The sequence below is a fragment of the Zootoca vivipara genome, chromosome 1 (genome assembly GCF_965207765.1).
Source record: "Zootoca vivipara chromosome 1, rZooViv2.hap1.1, whole genome shotgun sequence".
Lineage (NCBI taxonomy): Eukaryota > Metazoa > Chordata > Lepidosauria > Squamata > Lacertidae > Zootoca > Zootoca vivipara.
The window spans coordinates 129,576,292-129,587,769 of record NC_142582.1 but is presented as its reverse complement, the minus strand read 5'-3'; the positions used below and the strand labels follow the sequence as shown (position 1 = coordinate 129,587,769).

At 47.3% G+C, this 11,478-nt stretch overlaps 1 protein-coding gene across 1 annotated transcript in view; it reads right to left on the bottom strand.

Moving 5' to 3' along the window:
* Positions 1 to 8,075: 8,075 nt before the first annotated feature.
* GCH1 (GTP cyclohydrolase 1) overlaps positions 8,076 to 11,478 on the bottom strand; it is a 36,565-nt gene continuing 33,162 nt past the window's right edge. The window contains exon 6 of the mRNA XM_060270910.2: positions 8,076 to 11,342. Coding sequence (XP_060126893.1) covers positions 11,216 to 11,342 — 127 coding nt within the window. The 3' untranslated portion in view covers positions 8,076 to 11,215. The remainder of the gene's footprint in view (positions 11,343 to 11,478) is intronic.

The following is an 11,478-nucleotide window of genomic DNA, read 5'->3' as shown; positions in this document are numbered from 1 at the left end:
CCAGGGTTCGGGGTTTTATGTTGCAAATGGGTCATTCAGATCTGATTGTAGGGGGTTGGACTAGAGGACCCTTTGATTCCCCTTCAATGCTATGATTCTGTTACAGGATTTGACAGTACTGACCAGTGGTCTGTCTCGGGGGCCATCTGCACTGTGCATTTAAAGCAGTATCACATCACTTAAAACAGTCCTGGGTTTCCCCCAAAGAATCCTGGGAACTGTAGTTTGCTAAGGGACCCTGGGATAGTCATCTGAGGCCCTTCTTTGTGTGCCCCCTCCTCAAGAGGTACGGAGGGTGGCAACATGAGAACGGGGCTTTATCTGAAGTGGCTCCCTGTTTGTGGAATGCTCTCCCTGGGGAGGTTCACCTGGCACCTTCATTTTACAGGTGAAACTCGGAAAATTAGAATATCGTCAAAAAGTGCATTTATTTCAGTAATGCAACTTAAAAGGTGAAACCAATATATGAGATAGATGCATGGCATGCAAAGCAAGATATGTCAAGCCTTTTTTTGTTGTAATTGTAATTATTTATCGTTAGGCGGGTCAATTATAAATGGAATGTAATTAATGAAATGTAATAGCTGCGATGTTTATTTTTGTATTATTGTAACTATTTGTTTTATTACTTTGGAATTTCCAAAAGAAAGCATTTGTAAAAATTAAAATAAAAAATAATAATAAGTTGCATTACTGAAATAAATGCACTTTTCGACGATATTCTAATTTTCCGAGTTTCACCTGTATATATTTTAGGCACCAGCCCTTGGGCTGATTAATAGTCTACAGCCTTTTATATGTGTCTGCAGGAAGGAGGGGTTTATTATTTTCCTGTTTTGTTTCAATTATCTACTTGGTTTTTATCCTGTTTTTTTATTCTGTGAACTGCCCTGGGATGTTACGATGAAGGGCAGTATATAAATTTTCTTCCTCTTCTTCTTGTTAACAACCACAAACATAAGCAACATTTAATCACACCCAGGTCCCGCTTTGTCGTTTGTTGGTGATACGTTATCTTGACTGGGAAGGGCAGGGTATAAATAAAAATTATTATTATTATTATTAATTATCTTCCAGGACAAATGTGTGTACAGATGTTGAGTTTTGTATGCAGTCGTCTACATGGCATGGACTTGGGAAATCTTTTACATCACCCAAGGGGCTGCCATATGTCTGGGAATCGGGCTGTCAAAACGGCTTCCGGGTTGATTTTCGCTGAATTGGCAAAATGTCCAGGAAAACCCAGACGTAGGGCAATTTTTTAAAAATGCTTTACAAATCCAAAAAAAAAGCCCCAATAATTTTGTCCGGGTTTTCACTTTTGGGAATATGACAACCCTAATTAACCCGTTAACTTGATTGCACACATGGAGAAAGAAGAAGGGTAGCCAATTCTGCAAGAGCCTAAACAAATTGCTTTGGGACCTCTTTCTGGTGAGATGTGATTCATAAATTTAATAAGCTAATTGCACTATGTTACCCAGGTCTTCCCAAGCAAACCACTGCATGCTAACGGCTGTGCCATCCTTTCGGTTTGCACTCAGTGGAAACTTAAAAGCAGTTTTAACTGGTGAGGGCAGAAAACTTCTAGTGTTTGAATAAGGGCACGAAGCTTTCGAAATAGCTCCTCACTAGGACCTCATAACGTCAAAGCTTTTGCAAAAGAGCAAATGGACGGGGTGGGGAGAGAGAGAGAGACGCACAGCCTAGTGGCAAATATGCAGAGCAAGGGGCTGAAACAGCCCACCCAACGAATGAGATCCAGTGACAAATTGACCCTCTTTCTGCCTCCTGTACTGCTGGCCAAATGTACAGTACACCTTTCCAGAGTTACATCATTGTCCTGAAAAACAACAGCTCATCAATAGTTTTACTGATAATAATTAACTTCTTCGTACCAGGGCAGCGCTAGGGTTTGAGAAGCGAAGAAGGAAAACACACACACACACACACACACACACACACACACACACACAAGTCCTTTGGAAGGCTCTATTTTCGACCAAGATTTGTCTTTCTTAATCGTTTCTGCTCTGCAGTTTTTTAGATTCAGCACCCGGGAAAGCTGGATTCTACACCCAGCATAAATCCTGCAAGTTAAACAAAACCATCCATGCTGGGTTTGGGAGCCCTCCTGCACAGTTTCCTGGGTAGAATCATAGAATTGTAGAGCTGGAAGGGACCCTGAGGGTCATCTAGTCCAACCCCCTGCATTAAAGGAATCTCAGCGAAAGGATCCCTGACAGATGGCCACCCAACCTCTGCTTAAAAACCTCCAAGGAAGGAGAGCCCACCAGCTCCAAAGGGAGACCGTTCCACTGTCAAACAGCCCTTTACTGTCAGAAAGTTCTTCCTGATGTTGAGTCGGAATCTCCTTGTAACTTGAAGCCATGGGTTCAAGTCCTACCCTCCAAGGTAGGCCCTCCTGCCCTGATGGGGCCACTGGCATAGCCACAGTCACCTTGCTTTCTCCCTTTCGGTGTAAGAGGCTGTCGGAGAGAATTCTCTCACATCTGATGCTAATAATGGCACTGAAAACACATCATTTCCTGCATGTCTCCCACCAGTCAATAAATTGCTAAACAATGCTCACCGGCTTGATTCCTGGCATGATTTGTGACATGACTGATCTTCAGGGCCAGAGTTTAAATCTCACTCCAGCCATTGACTCACTGGGTGGCCTTTGGGAAACGGCTATTCCTCTGACGTCCCCCAAATCTGTAATATGTGGAGCAAAAATTACTGCGTTCCTTGCAGTGGAGTTGCTTTGAGGCTTAACGGGTGATAGCCAATAAGATCATAGATCTAGTTACAGGTAGGTAGCCGTGTTGGTCTGAGTCGAAGCAAAATAAAAAAATTCCTTCAGTAGCACCTTAAAGACCAACTAAGTTTTTATTTTGGTATGAGCTTTCGTGTGCATGCACATTTCTTCAGATACACTTGAAACAGAAGAGCCAGACCCTTATGTATATACAGAGGGGGGGTGGGAATGGGTGATGGGCTGATAGGAGTGGTAAACCTGTTGATGGCTGTTAATGACTGCTGATGACTGCAATTGGTCCTGCGGGGGGGGAAGGCAAGGGCTGAGGCGCTAAAGAAAGCTTGATCATGCATAATGAGATAAGAATCCTATGTCTTTGTTCATCCCAGGTGGCTCCATGGTTTTAAGCTTGGTAATGAGTTCCAATTCAGCAACTTCTCTTTCCAGTCTGTTCCTGAAATTTCTCTGTAATAAAACAGCTGCTTTGAGATCTTGTATAGAATGTCCTGGGAGATTGAAGTGTTCTCCTACTGGTTTCTCTGTCTTGTGGTTCCTGATGTCAGATTTATGTCCATTTATCCTTTGGCGTAGGGTTTGGCCTGTTTGTCCAATATAGAGAGCTGAAGGGCTTCCTGGATCAGAGCTTCCTGGATCAGGTCAATGGCCCATGTAGTCCAGCCAGGGGCGTAGGAAGGAGGGGTGCGGATGTCATCCTGAAGGGGGGGTGACGTTCGGCACGGTTCTCCCCTCCTGTGGTTTCCAGTGACTGGGATTCACAAGCATTGCTGCTTCTTATTGTGAAGGCAGAGTATAGCAATCGTGACCGGCAGCCATCGACATCCCTGTCCGCCATTCACTTTTTAATTTTGTTTTGACTACGTCAGACCAACACGGCTACCTACCTGTAACTAGAACTATGGAAGGCACCACATTGAGCCGCATGAAATGGAAGTCCATCAACCTCACCAAGAAACTTGCACAGGTACAAACTGACATCTTCTTTCTGACTACATTCTATACAAGATCTCAAAGTAGCTGTAATATTACAAAATAATTTCAGGAATAGACCGGAAAGAGAAGTTGCTGAATTGCAACTTATTACCAAACTTAAAACCATGGAGAGACCTGGTCTGAATAGAGACATTGGAATCTTATCTCATTATACATGATAAAGCAGGCATCCCCATACTGCGGCCCTCCAGATGTTTTGGCCTACAACTCCCATTATCCCTAGCTAACAGCACCAGTGGTCGGGGAAGATGGGAATTGTAGTCCAAAACATCTGGAGGGCCGAAGTTTGGGGATGCCTGTGATAAAGCTATTTTTAGGCATCTCACCCCTTGCTTTTCCCTGCAAGACCAATTGCAGTCGTTAACAGTCGTCCACAGGTTTACTGCTCCTATCAGCCAATCACCCATTCCCACCACCCTTCTGAGTAATACCCCTCCCCACCCTCTCACTATATATAAGGGTCTGGTGACTTCTGTTTCAGTGTATCTGAAGAAGTGTGCATGCACACGGAAGCTCATATCAAGAACAAACTTAGTTGATCTCTAAGGTGCTACCGGAAGGAATTTTTTAAATTAATTTTTCTGGTCCTCTTTTAAACTGAAGGGCACCATTGCCTCCTCTGATAGCAAATAGCACTTCCTTTCTTCAGTCCTGCAATCTCCCAGCATTCAGCTACATTGGATGGTCCTCTATTCACTTGAAGGGCCTTGGGCTGTGCCTGAAATAATCCATGTATCATTTGACATGCTAAGTTTGGACCAGAGAGACACCTGGGTCAGAGCCAAGCCAGGAAGTAAAATTGGGTCCATCGCTCTTCCATTGCATCCAAGGGATGGGGAAACCTGTACAGTGGTGCCTCGCTAGACGAATTTAATTCGTTCCACGGGTCTTTTCTTATAACGAAAAAATTCGTCTAGCGTGTCCCATAGGAATGCATTGAATTTTTTCTGAATTGTTTTTTGCCCATAGGAACGCATTAATTGAATTTCAATGCATTCCTATGGGAAACTGCTATTTGCTAGACGAAAACGCATTCGTCTAGTGAGGCAACCTCTGCTCGAAAAATCCTTTCGTTAAGCGGAAATTTCGTTAAGCAGGGCGTTCGTTAAGCGAGGCACCACTGTAGATGGTGTTGGGCTACAGCTCCCATCTCCCCCGGGACTGCTGTCATGGATGCTTTAGTTGAGATTCTGGCAATGCAGGAGGTTGGGGCCAGATGACCCTTGGGGGGTCCCTTCCAACTCTTTGATTCTGTGACATCGGGCCATGCTGTCTAGGACTGATGGGAATCACAGTCCTGGCACATCTGGAGAGCCAAATGTTCCTCCTCCTAGCCTTTCCTTGCAAGGTGGGTGTGATGAAGGTAAATATGGGCAAATTGTGGACTCTACGTTTGCTGAAAGGCAAGATGCATGTGTGTGTCAGGAGGTGGGAATGTAAAGTTTTGCTTTTTCCTTCGCTCACGAAACAGCTGCCCAGCTTGCATTCACCTGCTACAAAATCCAGGCTCTTCAGGGAAATAAAGGTCAGCATTTCAGTCGGTTTGTGGATTCAAGAAAGCTGAACAAAGAACAAAAGCAGGGAGGTAGAGGGTAATCTCAAGAGTATTAGATGCCTCAGCTAGGCCAAACAGCGGTGTTTGAGTAACCTAATGTTGACACTGCTTTTTATTTTATTTTTATACCTCTGTTACTTTGCGCCTTTCTTAAGCAGTTGTGTCAGTTCTTCCTGGATGAACAAAAACGAGCCATTTCCTCCCTCTGGGGGGGGGGTGCTTCTTCACTTCAAATGAAATTAAAAAGATGGTCTGGTTTTGAGAAAAGATTCAAACGGAGAGAAAATAACACAATGTACTGGAAGAAGTGTAGGCATTGTGTTGGGGGGGGGGAGAAAATGAACACCCTTTCTGGGGCCGGTTTACATGCACTCAAGAAATAGATCTTGATAAGTCTTATGGAACAGCGGCAAGCTCTCCTACAAATGTCATGGAGCTGGGCATAAACATCAGGTCATGTCCTGGCCTAGGCATCAAGTCTCTCCCTTAAGAACGTAAGAGTTTGCTGGATCTGGCCAGTGGCCCATGTAGTCCAGCATCCTATTCTCGGAGGCCACCCAGATGCCTTTGGGAAACCTGCAAGCAGGATCCAAGAACGAGAGCCACTCTCTCCTCCTGTGGTTTCCAGAAACTGACATTCAGGAGCGTCGCTGCCTCCAAATGTGGAGACAGAGCACAGCCACCCTGGCTAGTAGCCATCAATAGCCCTCTCCTCCATGAATTTGTCTAACCCTTCTCTGCTGCTCCAGAGAAGCAGACACAGAGCAATGGATTCAAACTTCAAGGAAGAAGATTCCACCTAAACATTAGGAAGAACTTCCGGACAGTAAGAGCTGTTCGGCAGTGGAATTTGCTACCGAGGAGTGTGGTGGAGTCTCCTTCTTTGGAGGTCTTTAAGCAGAGGCTTGACAGGCATATGTCAAGAATGCTTTGATGGTGTTTCCTGCTTGGCAGGGGGTTGGACTGGATGGCCCTTGTGGTCTCCTCCAACTCTATGATTCTAAGCCACCTAATTGAGCGGCTGTCACCGCCTCCTGTGGCATAGTTCAACCATGCACTGTGTGAACAATCTAGACTGGTGCCCGGGAGCGGCCGCCGAGACCACATAACACCGGTCTTGAAAGACCTACATTGGCTCCCAGGATGTTTCCGAGCACAATTTGAAGTGTTGGTGCTGACCTTTAAAGCCCTAAACGGCCTCGGTCCTGTATACCTGAAGGAGCGTCTCCACCTCATCGTTCTGGCCGGACACTGAGATCCAGCGCCGAGGGCCTTCTGGCAGTTCCCTCCCTGCGAGAAGCAAAGCTACAGGGAACTAGGCAGAGGGCCTTCTCGGTAGTGGTGTCCACCCTGTGGAACGCCCTCCCACCAGATGTCAAAGGATGTCAAAGGAAAAAACAACTACCAGACTTTTAGAAGACATCTGAAGGCAGCCCTGTTTAGGGAAGCTTTTAATATCTGAAGGACTATTGTATTTTAATATTATGTTGAAAGCCACCCAGATGGGCTGGGTAAACCCAGCCAGATGGGCGAGGTATAAATTATTATTATTATTATTATTAATAATAATAATTTTTATTTTTTATTATATTTATTATTAAATCTGTCCTGAAACTTCCAACATTCAGCTTCCTGGGATGCCCGCCAGTGTTATCAGGCGAAAAGCTTTTCTCTAGCCACCTCTTTGCCAGGTAGTTCTATTGACTCAGGGCTGGCTCTGAGGCAAGGCTGGGTGGTGCAATGCGCTAGGGTGCTGCGCTGGGAAACGGGGCGGGGGGGGGCCGCCGGAGGGATCTTCGCACCACGGCACCAGATACGCTTAGGACGGCCCTGTATCGACTCCTCACATGCTGCCTCTTCCGGGCCTTTTACAACTTTTGAGTTGCTCCATCCTCTTTCGTGAACCTTCTCCAAGTCCGGCGCACCCACTTTATCTCACACCTGGAGGCTGCCGCACTACTTTCTACCCCAAAGATCAGAGCTGACTTTTCTTGCTGGTGACACACTTTTCAAATCTGCATCATGAGGAACGGCTTAGGGAGCTGGGTATGTTTAGCCTGGAGAAGAGAAGGTTAAGGGGTGATATGATAGCCATGTTCAAATATATGAAAGGATGTCATATAGAGGAGGGAGAAAGGTTGTTTTCTGCTGCTCCAGAGAAGCGGACACGGAGCAATGGATTCAAACTACAAGAAAGAAGATTCCACCTAAACATTAGGAAGAACTTCCTGGCAGTAAGAGCTGTTCGGCAGTGGAATTTGCTGCCAAGGAGTGTGGTGGAGTCTCCTTCTTTGGAGGTCTTTAAGCAGAGGCTTGACAGGCGTATGTCAAGAATGCTTTGATGGCGTTTCCTGCTTGGCAGGGGGTTGGACTGGATGGCCCTTGTGGTCTCTTCCAACTCTAGGATTCTATGATTTCGCAAGACAGTCATTCAGTTTCACAAGCAAACCAGAGGTTAAACCGACCCCTTTCCAGCCCCGGGAGCAGCGCGGGGAGCGTTCGCACGACACACCGACACTCTGCAACCGACACACTAACATGTCGCAACACACAGTTTGGAAAGCTCTGCCATAGATACACATGGTAGCGGCAACACCCTGCCCCATGTCTCCCAAAAGCACAGCAGGTACAGCTCGCAGGTATGCATGCGATTCTCAGGCTGTTTAACCCCTGGGTGCGACATTGCAGGCTGGCAGTCCTGAACTCACAAATCACACAGCGGAGAGTCTCCAAAAAAAATGACCAAGGCTGTATTTATCTTTTAATATTTTTGAATGGAAGAGAGTTTGACAGAAGGGGAACATGACGACGGACAGTGCATGGCTTACGTTTATTTATGTACAGACCAGGCACGGAAAACGTTGACTAAGGGTCACTTTCCCCCCGCAAAAGAAGAGGCACAAGCAAGCCTTACTCACCCGGGGATCATCCAGCCGTTTGGGGACTGTGACTCCCATCCGCCCCGGACTGTAGTCCCAAACACCTAGATGAGGCCAAGGGGAGCAAAGCTTCCCATAAATAACAAATTCACCAAGCTGTAAGTTCAACAAATTCTAAGGCCACAAAGGGTGCAAGCTGCTTGGAACTTCTTGGAACTTCTAGGAAGAACTTCCTGACAGTAAGAGCTGTTTGGCAGTGGAATTTGCTACCAAGGAGTGTGGTGGAGTCTCCTTCTTTGGAGGTCTTTAAGCAGAGGCTTGACAGGCATATGTCAAGAATGCTTTGGTGGTGTTTCCTGCTTGGCAGGGGGTTGGACTGGATGGCCCTTGTGGTCTCTTCCAACTCTAGGATTCTATGATTCTTTTTGCTTGTGGTACGGGGAGGAGAAGGAATAAATCGCTCCCTTGAACCAGCTCTCCTTTATAGAGACAGCAGAGAAGTTTTCCAAAAGTCCAGTTAAGAGGTATATTGGAAGGACTCTGTGGCGAAACAAAAAAGCAGAGTTTGGACAGGAATGATGCCGGCTCCGTCCCCAAGGGAAAAACGAAGCAGCTCTGCTCCAGCCTCTTCCCTCGTTGCACAAGGCTGAGGGTCACCGCCTTCTGCATCCCAGGGCTTCCCAGATGTTGTTGGACCACCAACGCCCATCGCCCCTGACCACTGGGCATACTGGCTGGCACTGACGGGATATTCAAGGCCAAGAGCAGGTTGGAAAAGTCTGGATTGCCATTTAGAAAGTGAGTATCTGTGAAAAATCCAGATGGGCCTTCCGCTCTCTCCCCTCCCCTCTAACAGTAGAGGGCAGAGAAAAGCCATCATGACTATAATAATAATAATTTATTATTTATACCCTGCCCATCTGGCTGGGTTTCCCCAGCCACTCTGGGCGGCTTCCAACAGAAAATGAAATAAAAGAATCTATTAAACATTAAAAGCCTCCCTAATCAGGGCTGCCTTCAGATGTCTTCTAAAAATCTGGTAGCTGTTTTTCTCTTTGACATCTGATGGGAGGGCATTCCACAGGGCCGGCGCCACCACCGAGAAGGCCCTCTGCCTGGTTCCCTGCAACTTGGCTTCTCGCAATGAGCGAACCGCCAGAAGGCCCTCGGTACTGGACCTCAGTGTCCGGGCAGAACGATGGGGGTGGAGACGCTCCTTCAGGTATACTGGACCGAGGCCATTTAGGGCTTTAAAGGTCAGCACCAACACTTTGAACTGTGCTCGGAAACGTACTGGGAGCCAATGTAGATCTTTCAAGACCGGTGTTATGTGGTCTCGGCAGCCGCTTCCAGTCACCAGTCTAGCTGCCGCATTCTGGATTAGTTGTAGTTTCCGGGTCACCTTCACAGGTAGCCCCACGTAGAGCGCGTTGCAGTAGTCCAAGCGGGAGATAACCAGAACATGCACCACTCTGGCGAGACAGTCTGCAGGCAGGTAGTGTCTCAGCCTGCGTACCAGATGGAGCTGATAGACAGCTGCCCTGGACACAGAATTGACCTGCGCCTCCATGGACAGCTGTGAGTCCAGAATGACTCCCAAGCTGAGCACCTGGTCCTTCAGGGGCACAGTTACCCCATTCAGGACCAGGGAGTCCTCCACACCCGCCCGCCTCCTGTCCCCCACAAACAGTACTTCTGTCTTGTCAGGATTCAACCTCAATCTGTTAGCCGCCATCCATCCTCCAACCGCCTCCAGGCACTCACACAGGACCTTCGCCGCCTTCACTGGTTCTGATTTGAAAGAGAGGTAGAGCTGGGTATCCTCCATGAATTTGTCTAATCCTTTTCCAAACCATCCGCGCTGGTGGTCATCCTGTGGCAGTGAGTTCCATGGCTAACTTCCGCCTCCCTCGCTTTTTCAGTTTAGTCCCAAATGTTGCAACCTTTCCTCGGAAGGGAGTCGCTCCTGGTTATTTCCCTTTCCTGACAGCTTTCTGACAACGGCCATCATCCCTGGGACCTTTGGCCAAGCTGGTTGGGGCAGGTGGGAATTGGAGTCCAACAACTTCTAGAGGCCCAGGTGTCTCCAGTTTACTGACTTACCGATCCAAGCTCTGGCAAATGATAGATTTCCCCATGTTTTGAGTAAGTGGGTCAGACACAGGCTGGGGAGGGGGGAGCTTAAGAGCCTGCTCAACACTTGCTTCCAGTTACTGCACCATCTTTTCTTAATTAAAGAGGTTTACAAAACATCCCTTCAATAAATTTTCTGTGTAGACTGCAGCAAACTACTTCTGACGATGGTGGCATTTTGGTTACCTAAGAGGAAGGGGACGGGACTCTTCGACGCACACAGAAAAACATCCCCATGAAAGGACAGTGGCTGGCCATGTGTTGGGAACCAGGGAGTTTTCAGTCTGGGGAGAAGGGCTTCATAGGATCACAGAATTATTGCAAGGTACCCCAGGGGTCATCTAGTCCAACCCCCGGCAATGCAGGGATCACAGCTGGCATGCGGCCCCCTGGATGGTTGGCCTGTGAAGGAATGTGGCCCTTGGGTTCCCTGCCTCTGCTCCACCCCTTGAAGGAAGGATGCATTTGGGGAGTTATTTGGAAAAGATGGGGTTTCGCTTTCCCTCGTTCTGCAGGAGCATTTCCTTAAAAGCGCTTTAAACGATCTCAAGAAGCAGAACAAATTTGGTAAAATCCCACTCGAACCACCCACCAAAATCAACAGACAGCGCTGTGAGAGGAGCATGCACAGAACTTCGACCGAGAAAACATTTTTCAAGACTATTTGGAACCACCCAGATGGGGGTCAGCTTGCCTTGAGCGAATGAAAGGTCACAATGGACTTACCATGAAGAATCTTTTACAGAACCAATAATAAGAAAAAACAAGGGAATTTAAGTGGACAGTTACTTTAAGGAAAGAGAGAGAGATAGGAGGGAACAAAGCAGCAAAATAACCAACAGCAGACAAGACAATCCGGAGGAAGATGGCACAGTTTTAGCTGCGGATGAGCGTCAAAAACTCTTCCCGGGTTTTGGGGTCTTCCCGGAATACTCCGAGCATCGTGCTGGTTACAGTCTTACTGTTCATTTTCTGAACCCCTCGCATCACCATGCACATGTGCCTGCGGGGAAGAGGGAGGAGATGCCGTCAGGCAAGAAGCAGCACGGCGGAATGGTTAGAGTGCCAGACTAGGACCTGGGGGAGCAGGGTTCAAACCCTCGTGCGGCCATGAAGCTCACTGGGAGACCTTGGAATCA